At 36.9% G+C, this 16,964-nt stretch overlaps 2 protein-coding genes across 2 annotated transcripts; one reads left to right on the top strand and one right to left on the bottom strand.

Annotated features, from left to right (window-relative positions):
• Positions 1-39: 39 nt before the first annotated feature.
• Positions 40-6,990, top strand: LOC133688483 (ATPase 8, plasma membrane-type). Its single transcript, XM_062107971.1, has 14 exons — positions 40-1,802; positions 2,317-2,479; positions 2,632-2,988; positions 3,085-3,399; positions 3,540-3,866; positions 3,970-4,089; positions 4,210-4,332; positions 4,407-4,511; positions 4,639-4,948; positions 5,065-5,579; positions 5,657-5,830; positions 5,948-6,130; positions 6,232-6,407; positions 6,629-6,990. The coding sequence occupies exons 2-14, from the start codon at positions 2,432-2,434 to the stop codon at positions 6,723-6,725; spliced, it is 2,850 nt and encodes a 949-aa protein (XP_061963955.1). The 5' UTR covers positions 40-1,802; positions 2,317-2,431; the 3' UTR covers positions 6,726-6,990.
• A 4,492-nt stretch (positions 6,991-11,482) lies between these two features.
• On the bottom strand, positions 11,483-16,868 carry LOC133688933 (DNA replication licensing factor MCM5-like). The gene is made up of 18 exons (XM_062108587.1): positions 16,507-16,868; positions 16,261-16,404; positions 15,875-16,054; positions 15,694-15,792; positions 15,466-15,602; positions 15,260-15,365; positions 14,752-14,886; positions 14,600-14,677; positions 14,250-14,354; positions 14,006-14,097; positions 13,789-13,921; positions 13,601-13,696; positions 13,224-13,315; positions 13,037-13,127; positions 12,620-12,729; positions 12,371-12,488; positions 12,137-12,238; positions 11,483-11,844 (listed from the first exon to the last, which is right to left on the bottom strand). Exons 1-18 carry the CDS (start codon positions 16,783-16,785, stop codon positions 11,761-11,763), a joined length of 2,181 nt encoding a protein of 726 aa, XP_061964571.1. The 5' UTR covers positions 16,786-16,868; the 3' UTR covers positions 11,483-11,760.
• Between the last annotated feature and the right edge of the window lie 96 nt (positions 16,869-16,964).

The following is a 16,964-nucleotide window of genomic DNA, read 5'->3' as shown; positions in this document are numbered from 1 at the left end:
TTGTGATGTTTTCTAGTATTTATTTGATGGTCAATTCTACCAGTGGAGGCTAGAATAAGCTGTTAATATGCTGGTGAAGTCTTTTATAGAAGGAAGCAATGGGTTAGATAGTGGTTTAACAGAGGGTCCCAGATGATGAAGAAAGTTGTTAGATTATTTGTCAATAGGAAAATACAGAAGTTTGAATAGCCTTAAAAGCTGAATAAGGGGTATTTGGAAATGAGGTCATTGTGCCTGTCAAAAGAATTCCGTTGTTGTTGAAGTAGGAACTGTTGAAATAGATGTGATGCTCATTGTTACTGCTTTGAATTCATCTTGAGGTTGCAGGACTTGGAGCAAGAGTTTAACGTTGTAATTATGCTATATTGTGGCTAGCCTCAATGGTTTTATTTGCAACTCCTGTCATATGTTTTATTTCATCCTTTAAGTTTTGGGTGAAGTACATATAGAATGGATTAAGTTATCCCAAGATTGTTCCTTTTTTGGTGTTATAGTATAAAGAATTAGAAAGTAGTTAAGTCAACTGGTAGAAAGTTGAAGGAGTTTGTGCTTTGGATTGATGAATTTCAGTTGGACTGTTGGATCAGAATTTTTTCTGAATCAGCTGTCAAGAGTTATTCATTTGGGTGAGGCATAACATTTTTGTGCTTGGCTTAGTTAGAAGCAAGATTAAACTTGCTCATGTAATTAGGAATCTAGTCTCAAGGTTGAGAAATAGGCGAAGGATGGTATGAAATGCTACTGCATAAAACCAGAAATTAGTGCTAAGTCCTTTTTGTGAAATGTAATTGTACAATCATATGATATCAGGTTGATTGGTTGTAATAGCGTCAGAGTACTTATGGTAGTTGTACACTGTCTACATGGTGTTAGAAAATATGGAGGAAAGATTAATGGCTTAGTGAGGGCACTGCAAGAGCAATAAACTTGTATTCTGTTGTGGAATAATAAGATTTTGTCTGTAAAAGAGGAATAAAAGAGTCCTCATCTTCTTTAAGTTGGAGATATGATTTTTGGGATTGGAAGTTTAATGACCGAATGCTTGTTAATTGTTTTGATATTGTAGTCTCTATCAAGGAGCAGTTATCTGTCAAGACTGTTGCCTGCCGTATGCGTGTTTTCTTATTGAAAATTTTCGCCTTTAGGGTTGATTGTTCCTGGAAATGGTGGAAGTCCACTTCCTTGGATTTGGGACCCGTGCTCAGCAATGACCTCTTTAACTTGCAAGGGGATAGAGTTTGTGTACTTGTGAATTGTTCTAATCCTTGATCTGCGTCTTACAGGGTATGGGAATTAAAATACAGAGAGTGAGTTCTTCTCTCATGCAAGTTTTGCCTAAATGCGAGTGCTAAACCTGTGCTCGTTGTCTACAAAGAACAGCCTTTTTTAATTTCATTTTCTGTTCTGAATTCTCATTTTCTGTCGTTATGGCATTCTTATCTTAGCAAGAGCACAAGCCCTGTTCGATTGATGCAAGCCTGTATCGGTGGAAAGGAAACATTATTCTGGCGATTTAGATTCTGCCCAGTTCATAATGCTTCATTCTGATTGCGTAATTATGGATCATTGGGAAATTTGCGTACAATTGGGAAATTGCATAATTATGTTGGCTGCTGGGTGGAAGCTTAACAGCCAAAACAGTATATTCACAAAATTTCTTCCAGAGGCCGAGTATTGATGCATGCATGTGTCCAAAAACCCGCATGGATGTTGCCAAAATAGCAATGATAACAGAAATCTGGTGCCGAACCATTAGATTGGATAACAAATGTTATTGAAGGGATAGGACGATGCAAACCCCTGTAAGTTTGAATACAACTGTAGTTTTCCATAATTTGAATGGCTGTCATTTGTATTTTATTTGCAGCCAAATAATCCATTTTTTGATGACTTCTAATCAATAATTTGCTTATGTATGCATGCATTTCCCCCTTTTATTGGGTTTAAAATCCACGAGGATGGTTTATGGCCCTGAATAATGACAGTTCCTTACTATTCATCCCGTGAAACTCTGAACCTCGTTCTGTCAAATCTTGACATGACAGTAGAGTGATAATATTGACAACACTGTTTTTAAGAATTCTAATTTGTGGTATTATTGTTACCACCAAAAAAAGTGGAAACTTTGGCATGCAAAAACCACAAAGGCAAAACAAAGAAAGCCGAATTACTCGAGCTTTCACTCCTTCCATGCAACAAGTTGGTTATAAAACTTAACTACCTTCAACAAAACAAAAAACCAAATGCTTGCTGTCTTCTTAAGGATAACAAACACATCTGATTTCTCTCCTTCTCTGTCATTTGTCTCCTTGATAGGCCAATGAAGGGTATATTTTCAGGCCTATTGAAGGAGACTCTCTGACCCCAAGAAATTGAAGTGGAGGTTGACATTTTCTTGTTTTGATCTTCTTGTTCGGTTTCATCTTTCATCATGGGCGACGTTTCTTTGGAACAGATAAAGAATGAGAATATTGATCTTGTAAGCATTTCTCTTCTGCACACACACATACACATACATGACACATGTTTTTTATGTTGTTGTTGCTTCTCATTTCGATTTGACATGTCAATGTTTCTAAAATCACGGAAAACAAAAATGTTTATCATAATGCTGTGTTTATGTTTGTGTAGGAGAGAATTCCTGTTGAAGAGGTATTTCAGCAGCTAAGATGTACAAAAGAAGGATTGAGCACCGCACAAGGTGAGGAGAGGCTTAAGATCTTTGGCCCAAACAAGCTTGAGGAGAAAAGAGAGAGCAAATTCCTCAAGTTTTTGGGTTTCATGTGGAACCCTTTATCATGGGTCATGGAAGCAGCTGCCATAATGGCCATTGCTTTGGCTAATGGAGGAGGCAAGCCTCCGGATTGGCAGGATTTTGTTGGTATCGTTGTATTGCTTATCATCAACTCCACCATCAGCTTCATCGAGGAAAACAATGCAGGCAACGCAGCTGCCGCTTTGATGGCTGGTCTTGCCCCCAAAACCAAGGTACTTTTAGTCTAATCCTTGTTCATGCCTCCCGCTTTCATCAGCAGCTCATGTAGCATAGAAGATAACTCATTGTTTCTAAAATTAAATTTGCAGGTTTTGAGGGATGGAAAATGGATGGAGGAAGATGCATCAATTCTGGTACCAGGAGATATGATCAGCATCAAGTTGGGAGATATCGTCCCAGCTGATGCTCGTCTCATGAAAGGAGATCCGCTCAAGATTGATCAGTCTGCACTGACTGGTGAATCCCTTCCAGTTACAAAGCATCCCGGCGAAGGGGTTTTCTCTGGCTCAACCTGCAAGCAAGGTGAGATTGAGGCTGTTGTTATTGCTACTGGTGTTCACACCTTCTTCGGCAAGGCAGCTCACCTTGTTGACAGCACCAATAACGTTGGCCATTTCCAAAAGGTATTGTTTGCTTTCATTTTGTTACATAGGATAATACAAGTTGATCGTTACTTCTAATTTATCACACAAGATATAAATTGGTCTTGGTCATATAGATCTCTTATATAATTCTTGCGTTTTACTGGCACTCTTTTTATCAGGTGTTGACAGCTATTGGTAACTTCTGTATCTGCTCAATCGCTATCGGTATGCTGGTTGAGATTATAGTGATGTACCCAATCCAGCACAGGAGGTACAGAGAGGGTATTGATAACCTCTTGGTGCTTCTCATTGGAGGTATCCCAATTGCTATGCCTACAGTCTTGTCAGTGACAATGGCTATTGGGTCTCACCGTCTATCACAGCAAGGTGCCATCACCAAGAGAATGACCGCTATTGAAGAAATGGCTGGAATGGATGTCTTGTGTAGTGACAAGACCGGAACTCTAACCCTCAACAAGCTTACCGTGGACAAGAGCCTTATTGAGGTTAGTGAGCTAAGCCAAATCATATAATTCTCAAGGAGATCTGGGTCACATGATTCTGGAAGTCTTAAGGTTCTGCACTCACTATCTATATTGGTAATTATAGGTGTTTATAAAGGATATGGACAAGGATACCCTTGTATTACTTGCTGCTAGGGCTTCCAGAATTGAGAATCAGGATGCCATTGATGCTTCAATTGTTGGGATGTTGGGCGACCCCAAGGAGGTAAACAATTCAATCCCCTTTCTTGTGAACACTTGCGGTTCCTGTCATTCCACTTTAGATATAAATTTCATGGATTCAATGAAATGGGAACTTTATTTTGCTTTCTTGTGATCTTTGCAGGCAAGAGCAGAAATCACCGAGGTGCATTTCTTACCCTTCAACCCTGTGGAAAAGCGCACTGCAATCACTTACTATGACAACAACGGTGATTGGTACAGAAGCAGCAAGGGAGCTCCTGAGCAGGTATGCATTGATTGGATGTTTTATCTGAAACTAGCCCTTATGTTGCGAGTTCTAACTTCCTATTTATATGCCAGATTATCGAACTCTGCAACCTAAAAGGGGAGACGAAGAAAAAGGCCCATGAAATCATTGACAACTTTGCCGAGCGTGGCCTTCGTTCCCTAGGAGTTGCTCGCCAGGTAGATTAATCCACTAATTTTCTTGCTACTCATCTCATATGATTCCTCAGAATATAGAAAGCTAGATGGACTTTCTATCTGAAACATTATTTATTCGATGGCATGTGTATTTTCTCCCTGTTTATAGAGAATTCCAGAGAAGACCAAGGAAAGTGAAGGAGCACCGTGGGAGTTTGTGGGTCTCTTGCCTCTTTTCGACCCTCCAAGGCATGATAGTGCTGAGACTATCCGTCGAGCCCTTGACCTTGGTGTCAATGTTAAGATGATCACTGGTGACCAACTTGCTATTGGCAAAGAGACTGGCCGCAGGCTTGGGATGGGCACGAACATGTATCCTTCATCATCTCTCCTTGGTAATAGCAAGGATGAGAGCATTTCTGGCATTCCAGTTGATGAGCTCATCGAGAAAGCTGATGGATTTGCTGGAGTCTTCCCTGGTAATGGAAATTCTCATTTTAGCTTAATATATATATGTATGTGTGTATGTCTGAGTAGTCTCTAGAAGAACTGCTGCTAATTTAAATATTTAACTTATGTGAAACATTGAATGCAGAACACAAGTATGAGATTGTGAAGAAGCTACAAGAGAGGAAGCATATCTGTGGTATGACAGGAGATGGTGTTAATGATGCCCCGGCATTGAAGAAGGCAGACATTGGAATTGCTGTGGCAGACGCAACTGATGCTGCCAGGAGTGCTTCAGATATTGTCTTGACAGAACCAGGATTGAGTGTTATTATTAGCGCTGTATTGACAAGCAGAGCCATCTTTCAGAGGATGAAGAACTACACAATCTATGCTGTTTCCATCACAATTCGTATTGTGCTGGGATTCTTGCTTGTTGCACTTATTTGGAAGTTCGACTTCTCGCCATTCATGGTTCTGATCATTGCTATTCTCAATGACGGAACCATCATGACCATCTCCAAAGATAGAGTCAAGCCATCTCCTGTGCCCGACTCATGGAAGCTCAAGGAAATTTTCGCCACAGGCGTTGTCCTTGGAACTTACATGGCAATCATGACTGTGCTGTTCTTCTGGCTTGCTCATGACACTGATTTTTTCCCCGTAAGTCAATCACTCTAAATGTCTCGTATCAATGATGTTTAGTTGAATTTTTTTTTAAAACGTTTTAATGTCTGCAGGAGAAGTTTGGCGTGAGGACAATCAGAGGTAAACCAGATGAGCTTACAGCAGCTCTTTACCTTCAAGTGAGCATCATCAGTCAAGCACTCATCTTTGTAACCAGGTCAAGGAGCTGGTCCTTTGTTGAATGCCCTGGTCTCTTGCTTGTCAGTGCTTTCATTGCAGCACAGTTGGTCAGTATTTGTTCTATTCTCTTCTTATCTCAACTTCTATTTATCTACAGTAAAATCTTTTTTATGAGTTGAATGATGATGGTATGTTGCATTAACTTCCAATACTTTTCAATGAAGGTGGCGACTCTCATTGCTGTGTATGCAAGCTGGTCCTTTGCAAGAATCGAAGGCATTGGTTGGGGATGGGCAGGAATCATCTGGCTTTTTAGCATTATCACCTACATCCCTCTTGATATCATAAAGTTCATTATCCGCTATGCATTGACTGGGAAGGCCTGGGATAATATGCTACAAAACAAGGTTTCTAAACAATGAAAACATCAACTCTTTGTTGAATTCTTCTCATTTCTTTCTTTTGAGTGATTGCATCACCTTTCTGCTCCTTTTATAAATCAATTCAGACTGCTTTCACAAACAAGAAGGACTATGGAAAGGGTGAGAGGGAGGCTCAATGGGCTACTGCTCAACGTACTCTTCACGGTCTTCAACCTCCAGAAACCATGTTCAATGACAAGACCACCTACAGAGACTTGAGTGAGCTTGCAGAGCAGGCTAAGAAGCGTGCCGAAGTAGCAAGGTAAAGTATTTAGCTTACACATACAACGACAGAGGTCCCTTTCATAGACACATGCAAATACTAGAAATTAACCTTCTAAAAGGGCAGGCTACCTTGAACTTGCTATAACAACATGACATCCACTAAGATTTAAGCTAGCTGATGACATTCCATTTCTTCACTTGTCTCCAATTTCTTTCCTTGAAGGATACAGTGCTTATGAATCGGGGTTCATTTTGCAGGCTCAGAGAGCTTCACACGTTGAAGGGACATGTTGACTCAGTGGTTAAGATGAAGGGACTTGACATTGAGACCATCCAACAACACTACACAGTCTAAGGAAATAAAAGAGATGTAGAAAGAAGCACATGCAAGTAAGATAGAGACAGAGTTCATAGAGAACAAACAAGAAAACTAATGTCAGAGCTGTTTTTTCCTGTTCAACATTTCATTTATTATTTATTTAAATTATAGGAGGGGATCTTCATAAGGGAGATTTGCTGTAGCTCCTTTGGAGAATGGAAGAATTCTAGTGGGAAATTTGAAAGCAGTGAAGAACTCAAGGGGCTACATATATAATATATACAATATCTGTTTGTTCTTAGTTTCCTTCCCTTCACAAGTTTTGGTTAGCCACTTTGAATAAAAGATTGATGGGCTTCAAACCCTAACAACCATCTTAGTTTCCTTTAGCCACGCCTGATCTATCACTCCTTTTGGTCTTATAGACTGTTTTTGCTTTCGGTGTCCTTTCTTTTCTTTGCTGTTGTCAAACACACTGCGCGGGGGTGTTCTAATTAACAAAATAATATATATATATATATATATATATATATATATATATATATATATATATATATATATTTTTCCCACCTCTTGCATGTTTAATTCGCACATGCAGCAAACAAGCAAATTTTCCCACCACTAGTATGCCATAAATTCAACACATTTTTGTTCCTTTTTTTTTTTTAAAAAAAAAAAAACAGTCAGGGTATTTCAAACCAACTTTTATACTAGATTATTTTCCCCTGAAATAGTTCATCAAATAGTTACATACTAGCCAACTTATATGCTGAGGATAGGATAGAAGTGTAAAAAACAATATATAGATTTTGCTAACAAAAAAAAGTATACACGACAATAAATATTAAAAAAATTGTTAATACTAACTAAAAATTAAATTGAAAAGATGAGAAATAGATATAAATTAAAATATATAATATAAAAGATAGATATAAATTAATTAAGATATATGATCTAGTAGTGCATGAGGAGCAATTCAAATTTTTTTTATTTAATTACATGACAATATTATTTTTGGATAAAAACTAAAAGCAATTAGAATAAATGTATATATATATATAAAAACTTGAATGATTTGAAATAAATATGGGTGTTTAGAAAATCGGCTCATCTATAGTATTTACATTATCTGACCCGACCTAATCCGTTAAAGTTGGATAATGTGAATATTACAGGTAATAGTGGGTCAAAAAAAATATAATAAATGGATATTACAGGTCAGGTGTAGGTTAAGATTTTTAAAACTCAATCAACCCAACCTAACTCGTATAACTCAATATAAATGACCTTATTCCTTGATATAAATAATATTTCTTTCTCTCTCGCCTTCAAGCTCACAATCGCCTCTATTCGCTTTATCTCTTTCTCTTCAATTCTCTCCTTCAAACTTCATCTTCTTAATTATTTATCAATTATTTATCTCTTCCTGTATAATTAATTCTCTTTTGTAACCCAATATTTTTTTAGATCATCAAAGAATAATAAAATTAATATGCTCAACCCATAAATATCTTTAATATCCATAAAATTTTTAATCAACTTGGTATATCCAACTCGCTCGGGTAAAAAAAACAGGGTCAGGTTTATATTATATATAATATCAAAAGTTGAGTTAAATACAATTATGGATCAAAACCTGACCTAGTATATCCATGAACAACCTTAGAAAAAGGATAAAAAAATATCTCTTTAATTAAAACCACTTTATCTTATTACTACTTTTTTTTTACATTTTTTACCCAAATATTTTTTTTTAAATAACAACTTACTAGAACTATAAAAGCAAGTTTAAGAAATTTTTTTTTTTCATAACTTTGATGTTCATCCCATCCTTGAAAAATTGTGTAATCACACTAGAAAGATCATGTTAATCCCTTTCAAGGTAAACTGTGCAATCACATTAAGGAGACTAGTTTGATCTTTTCCAAGTAAGGGCAAGCAAAAAACTTGAAAAACCGATTAAATCAAAAAAAATAATCGAAAAAGCTAAACTATGAAAAAAAACTGATTAAAATATTTAAAAAAATATTCGTTTTGGTTCTGTTTCGGTTTCATAAGTCTGAAACTGAAAAATAAAAAACCGAACTGAAAAATACTGAATCAAACTAAAACCAAGCCCATTAAAAAAGTAAAAAAAAACCCCAAAAAACAATATAGTTTCTGGTTTTTATTATAAAATAATCGGACCAAACCGCACCAAAACTGAATCAAACCGAAATCGGTCGGTTTGAACTGATTTCGATTTTTTTTTTGTATTTTACAAAATTTTAGTTTGATTGTTTTTATAGGTAAAAACCAAACCGAACCGAAAATTATCACCCCTACTTCCAAGATAAATTGTGCAATTGCAATAGAAAGAATGAGTTCATCCCATCCTTAGAAGACTATGGGCTGTTTCCCTGGAGCATCACTTGAAGAAAAATAAAAACATCATTATTTTGAATAAGTTAATTAATACACAAGAAACTTATATTCTTAATCATTAACTATAGTGTATTTTATTGCCTTTTAAGATCATAATCAACTCGATGAATTGGACATCTTCTTTCTACTAAGATCATGGTCTTAGTTCTAAAGGTGAGGAGAGAATAAAGTTTCTCTAGTAGATTCTTTTAGGTAGTTGACTCACTTTATCTTAGATAGTTGTCTAAAAGACTTCACATGTTTTATGGTTGAACCAACTCTCTATTTTCACTTGTGGAAAGGTTTTAAGCTCTCAAGGTTCCGATAACATTTATGAAGTAGATAAAAATATATAACTTGAATTTACTTTTCTCACCAAAGTTCCTAGGTGAAATAGGAGAGATTATGTTCTGACTTAAGAAACAAAAATGCTACATAACCTTCCGATTCTCTTGCAAACAATACACATCCAATATTCATTGTAGATCATGTCTCTCAAACTGATTTGGAACATTCTTGATCATTAAAGTAGTCTCTTCTACTAATAAACTTTATTGATACCATCAACAAGATCATAAGAATGAACATCATCATTTAGATGAGTGATGTTGTAGCTTTGTGCAGCTTCTCTTAACTAGTATGCCAGTGCTTAAAAATGATACAAATTTAACATAAAGGGCACTAAAATCCATATTAGAGGCCAGTTCTCGGTTATTGTATTGGGCTCATCGAGCCTGACGATTTCCTTAACTGACTAGCACCTCAATAAAGAATCAGACTTGATTGATAAGTTGTTGATGCTCTGATAAAGTAGTTGTGCCAACAATCGCAGGGAGGTCCATGACACATTTTATTCAAAGTGTGTCTTGATTATCTGCTATTAATATCGATAAAGGATGTCAAAAACTAATTGTTGGCTTTTTTATCAGTTTCCCACAAACATTGCCATTGATGACGTCTTAAAAAATCTAAGTAGCTTAAGAACAAGACTTAAGTGTTGGATAATTAGATAATCTCTTGGTTTTAGCAATTTGATCTATTCTTCCTAACTACGATGGTTAGTGCCTGATGCTTGGTATCTGATAAGACAAGATGACTGATGGCCGATAACTACAAAAGATCTTTTTTGGTAGATTTGAAGACTCTCCAATATTTAAGTGTTGTTTTGACAGAAAAGACAATGATAATTTAAAGAGAGATTACAAAAATAAATATGTAATAAAAAGTTGAGATTGTGAACCTTATTTCCTTGAAGGATTCATAAGGTCTTCAAAGCCCATAAATTTTGTTCTTTTATGGAGAAGATGGTTAGAGTGTTATTTTACCCTGATATCATTACTAAGGGAGAATATCTCTGACACATGCATTAAAAAGAGATAAATATCTTTTACATATTATTAATAAGAAATAAATGACATGTCTTTTTGAAAACTTTTATATACTTAAGGGTGTAGATAGATGAATACCCTTGACCTTAACATTTTATATTAAGGGTCATGAAAAAAAAAAAAAACAAATGGAGTCTTATGGCCGATAGAGAGCCTAAAAAGATAATTGGTTTTATATTTTTCTAGGCTTAGTGAGATGTTAAACCTAGGGATATTAGTCTGGTAGGCTGCCAGACCCATAGATTCTCAAGCTCAGTACATAGTTTGATTTCAAGGATATTAAGTCTAGTAATTTCCTAGATCCATATGTACAAGGCCTCAATATATAATCTGAGTTCAAGAAAGTTAGGTATACCAGCTTGTCAGACTCACATATACATGAACTCAGTGCGTCGCTAAGTTAGAGATGTTGAGTTTAACGGCTCTCTACGTCCATTTTTCCTTTGATTTTTTTTAACATGTATAAAACACGCTAATCTATCATAATAATAATAATAATAATAATAATTAAAAAAAATATAAAAGCGAGAGAAGCGAAGCGTTTACCTTCAAAAAAAAAAGAAAAAGAAAGAGAATAGAGGTGAAGAAGACCGTCTCATCATAGGTGTCCTTCTCTTATGTCCTTAACATCGTTTGGTAAAAACTTAAATTTATTTTGCTTGAAATTAATTTGTTTTAAAATTAGCTTTTCTATCGAGCTTTGTAAAAAAACTTGTTTTGCTTCCCTCCCTTGTCTACATCGAACGAAGTTTGCAATTTGTTGTCATTTATATCTGGAATTGCAACATAGAAGATTCATTATCACCCTCAACTAGAATGATTAGGAGAAGTTATTCCCATTAATCTTTTAGTACACTTGTTGATTCGGTCTCTTCTGTACAATTTATTGCCTTGTACTTGATCTGTTCAAGCTCATTAGCTTATTAGTATTCTGTTAAATATAGTGGAAGGGTTGGCTACTGGGCAAAATATAATTTAACTCTAGTGTCAGAAAATTCTAGATGGAAAAGGAAAGTCCCTAATTCAATTTAATGCGCACTATTGTTAGAAAGGAAGAAGCATTGTTCCCGGACCTTCAAAAAATAATTTACAGAAATACACACAGCCTCCTATCACTTCTGCAGCCCTGCCAATTCTACATTTGCATATGCATATCTTGAGGAGTACACCTTTTAACCATACTGTTGCCATCAAAATGCATGAATCATGCTTTAGCTGTTAACTTCCCATCACTGAACAGCGGCTTCTCATAATTTGCTTCCAATCATGAACAGCACAGATTATACTTTCCGGACAATAACACGCCTTTCATGCTTATATTCTATTTCATCCCTTTGGTGCATTACTATTAGGGCTCGTCTCACCTGCCAAATGCAATCATAATAACAATGAAAACACTAATATGTATAGTATCTATGATCTCAGATCTCAGAGAGAGAAAGCTGCTACTTGCTAGGCTTAACCAGTAGAGGCCTAATCCATGGAGATCATAACAATGTGAGTCTATTATAAAAAAGGACAGCAGTCAGGCTAATAGGTGTTTTCAGGCATCAGGCTTTGAGAACTTCAATGGGTTACAGTATGATTTTCAGTAAATCACATTAACAGATATGTAAAGTAAGAAGCAACTAAATGGTATTGAAATTAAATGCTTACAATTGATTCATTCATTCCCATTCTGGCAAGTTCATCAATCAGCTTTCTTTCTGATATGCGCATACCAATTCCCAGTCTTCTCTTTATCTGAGTTTCTGCTTGCTGTTTGTTAAGAAAAAGAAATCATTAAGCAGGTGAGTGACAGACAACAAACCAAGGAATATCAGAACAGGTTGTTGAGAAACTCATGACTGACAGAAAACAGAACAAAGGGTAGCAATGTCATTGACAAACCTTTATCTCAGGAGTAAGAGTTACTTGTTGATTTATTCCCGACTGTGCTGCTTCGACAGTAGACACCTTAAAAAGATTTACTGCTTCAATAACATCCGCCTCAGTGGCAACATGGGACCTAATTAAAAGTTCATGAATGAGTGGCAAATCAATATACCAAAATAGAGACAAAGGGAAAATAGTAAAAGAAGCACGCAAATCTGTTTCAGCATGCTCTCAAACTTGTCAACTTTAATAAACTATACTTACAATTTCATTTTTGCAAGAGCCTCACTCAATCTTATGATAGCTTCCAGCTGCCTTACAGTAATGGGTACAGCAGATGCCTCCCCAGTTTCATTTGCCTGCTTTCTCATATCCTAATCAAATTTCCAGATTGATAACTATCAGACTAGCAGCCTACAGCGTTCTTACCAAATACACATGGTGATAATGCATAAATAATTTAAAACAAATTTTCAAAAGAATTGCTTTGCAGTGTTGGGCTGGCCAATAATCAAGTCAATTTGAGTAATTAGATCTGGGCAGTCAAAACTAAATCTTGGAAGAGCACGTGGACTGGAACAAGTGTGAACACCGAGTTTCACAGAAAATGCATCCAATTTTATCCTAAGACAATCAAATAAATGGCAGCCTTTTCTAGAAAAGAATTAAAAAAACAAATACCTGTCTGAATCTGACGTACTCATTTTGCAATCTACTGGATGCGGACTCTGACAGCCGGGGATGGCATTCAGTTCGACAGTATTGTATGTACCTGTGAGAGCCAAAACCTACATCGTTTAGCTTCTCATGGTTTCCTCACCAAAGAAGGATTGTGAAGAGCATATTCTTGAGTTTGACAAAAACATACCTTTTCAGCCAATTCTCTTCTTTAGCAGTTCTGCTATCACCCGAGGTTTTATTAGCAGAAGCATGAACCTTAATGATATGGCTAGCTATAATCTGTAACAGAAGATTTTTGGTTCAACCATTACATGGACTCACAGGAGTTTGGAATCGACAATAATGCATGTGATACGTTAGCTGTTCTTTTTCAAATCCATCAAAATGAGCCTTCTTGATTGGTGAGAAACAATCATATTTAGTTTTCAACATATAAACACGTAATTTTATGATTATATGGTCTCGTCTTTAAATCCATCAAGAAACATAATGGAATCAATACATTTCCTTGAAAAGCAAAATATCAACTCACGTGAAAATGCTTCAGATGAGTATGCAAATTACCTTATCTCGACCATAGTCTCTTTTATCCTTCACAATGAAGATTAAGTCAAATCTAGAAAGAATTGTTGTCTGTAAATCGATATTCTCTTGTGCAGTCTGGAAGGAGAGCAATAGTAATATTATCTTATGCCATCAAAATTTTGCTGTGAGAAATTGGCAAAAATGAACGAGAAACCATAGCTACTAACCTTGAGATCATCATAACGACCTGATGGAGGGTTGGCAGCTGCAAGCACTGATGTCCTAGAATTGAGTACGGTTGTTATTCCTGCTTTTGCAATGGATATTGTTTGCTGCTCCATGGCTTCGTGAATAGCCACTCTGATCCACACAGACAAAATCTTAAGCATCCCCCAGGAAACACAATTGGCAAGGTGCGGCATTATCTACTTTGAGTTCAATTACCTATCCTCTGGCCTCATTTTGTCAAACTCATCAATACAGACAACACCTCCATCGGCCAAAACCATGGCTCCTCCTTCAAGATAAAATTCACGCTGAAATCCACATATTTATGATTTAAGTTAGAAGACTTTCATAGTGATATGAAGGAACAATATTGACTATCTAAAAAAATACACTACATCTAAAGCAATGGGTGAAAAACAAATCCCACTTCTATACGTGCCAAAGAAGATTGAGAACTTACTGAGCTGCTATCTCGTATAACAGAAGCTGTAAGACCAGCAGCTGATGAGCCTTTTCCAGAAGTATATACTGCTACAGGAGCGGTCTTCTCAACAAACTTAAGAAACTTTACAAGCAAAGAAATTCTAAATCAGAACCTCACTTCATACACACACAAAAACAAACACGCAACACACAAAGCTGAACTTTTAATATAATTAAGATTTTCCATGCTAGACAAAATAAAACAGTGGAGATTGGAGAAATCCTTTCAGTAGAAACATGTAGAGATGCATAAATGAGATCACAACGCCACATCCCACAACTTCTAAAGAGCTCTTAACTCAAAACTCAACCACATATAGAACTAACCTGTGATTTTGCAGTAGATGGGTCACCCAAAAGTAACACATTAATATCACCTCTCAACTTCACCCCATCTGGCAAATTCTGCACTTACAACGCAATTGTTCAAACATCAATAAGCAACATACAATCAACTGATTGAGTTTCAAGATATGTACCTTTCTCGATCCTCCAAATAAAAGACAAGCCACAGCTTTCTTCACATTCTCTTCTCCAAATATAGAGGGAGCAATCTTGGAGCATATGACTTCATATGCATCTGTTCTCGAGGCAAATTTTTTGAATTCTTCTACCTGCTCATGGTACATAGAGTCACTTGTCCACCAGAATCAGCGCCCAAAACACAAGCAAGAGGTTTCCTAGCAGCAAGGAAATTGGTTGCCGCAAGGCAGCATAGAGTTTAAGCCAGAAAAAAGCAATAAGAAGGGCATGCCCTAGTGATAGAAATTTTGCTAGGTAAATTTAACTTCCTATCTATTCTCAAAATAAGCAGCAGCAGATAAAAACTTCTGCCACGCATGTCATACTCTAACCAAGTTAAATAACATGTCTCTAGAAACCAGTCATGCATGAAAAAAAAGTAGTGCTGTAATCTATCAAGAAAGACAAAAAAAGTGGGCGCTGAAAGTTGTTCAAGCAGTTTTAAACGGTGATTTCTAATTCTACCTCTTCTTTTGTGAAAGCTGCATGACCTCGAGAACTGGCCTCGTTTACTTCTTCTATTCCAACTACCCTGATATAAGGTTGTCTCACTGCAACTGCTCCTCTATGGCTGCACGGAGTTGAACCATTAACAACAATTCAATTACCATCAACCAATACGCATAAACATGGAGCTTCAAAACGTTCATATGAAGTATAATCATTCTTACGAGGCTGATGAATTGGCTGCTTGAAAGATACTATAAATCCCTATGATGGTCAATCGCGTGCCAGGTACAATTCTTTGAACAAGATGCCGATCCACGGAGAGAAGCATGTTTCTTGGAAGCTCTCCAGTAGGGACATCCTTTAACATCAACATAAACACAAACCAGTCAAAAAAAAGAAGTTGTTTAACTCAACACCACCATTCAGTTTACTCAAATCAAGATTATTACCTCTGGATTTTCCTGCAATTTCAAGGTTTGCTGATCAACATACTTGCTCTTGTCAGGAACCACAATCCAAGGATCAATGGGGCATGGTTCTTCACCAGCCTGCACAAAATCCCTTTAAAAATGAACTTTGAATCATAAACCCAAGAAATGCAAGGAGTCTAAGCAAAGGGTTGAGATAAACCTGAGGAACATGGTCGCACGAACGAGGCACCATTGCCCCACCAAGGCCTGGACGACATGGAACTTCCCTTGTACTTTGACAATTCTTACACACTAGACTCACATAAGTTGCCTTTGCCTTAACCCTTGAAGCAGCTATGGTAATCCCAGCTATCTTGATCAGCTTAGAAATATATTGAGCCTATACACAGAAGACGGGAATTAAAACAAGGAGTATAATACACATGTTTCCAAATCCATAAATATTTTAATCTAAAAATTAATAGTGATAAAAAATAAGAACCATACAAGCTAAACTGTTCAACGTATTGGAAATGAAAAACAATTTCTTTCCTAAAAAATCAAACACAATATATTTATTTATACATCAAGATTTTAACTGCTAACCCCAAGCATTCGCATTGAAACAGGATCCTCCTTAGAACTCAACAAAATCTGCACTTCTTTTGTCTCCGGTTCCTTCATTTCCCCACTCTCTCCTTGTTCCTTCAACCTCAAACTCTGCAACACCTCCGCTGCCGCCGTCTCAAACTACAAAGATACCCAGAAAAAAAATTAGACAGAAAATAACACTTCATAGATCTCACAGATGCAACAGCGCGTGTTTTCCACGTAATTCATAAACGCGCCTACCAAGGGCAAGTAATCGGAGGGAGAGGAGCGGAGGAGGGAAGGAAGCTCAGCATCGAAAGCGAGGAGATCTTCAAGGTGGACAAGGAGAGATTTAGGATTGTTAATGAGACTTTCACGGTATGGGAAAACATTTTTATCAGTCTCCAAGTTTCGTATGAATTCCTTGAATTTGCGGAGGATGGTGTGGCGGCTTGGAGTTGCAGCCGCCGCATCGGTTCCGGATTCAGGGAACTGCGCCTGGTCGCTGTAGTACACCGCTCCTTCGTCCCACCCTGACATCTTCTTGATTTTTCTCTAACTCAAACAGTCTCCCTCTTTCTCTTCTTTACTCTGCATGTGTGTGTGAATGCAAAGAGGAGGGTAGGGGTTAATTCGGGGAATTTAAGAAGGGATGTTTTGGCGCGAGTATTTGGCGGGAAATTGGCGTGTGACACGTGCCTGCAGCGCACGACTAATCT

Source organism: Populus nigra, chromosome 3, assembly GCF_951802175.1.
Source record: "Populus nigra chromosome 3, ddPopNigr1.1, whole genome shotgun sequence".
NCBI classification, from domain to species: Eukaryota; Viridiplantae; Streptophyta; class Magnoliopsida; order Malpighiales; family Salicaceae; genus Populus; species Populus nigra.
Note: the sequence above shows the minus strand (reverse complement) of the source record. Positions and strands in the feature narration are given on the sequence as shown.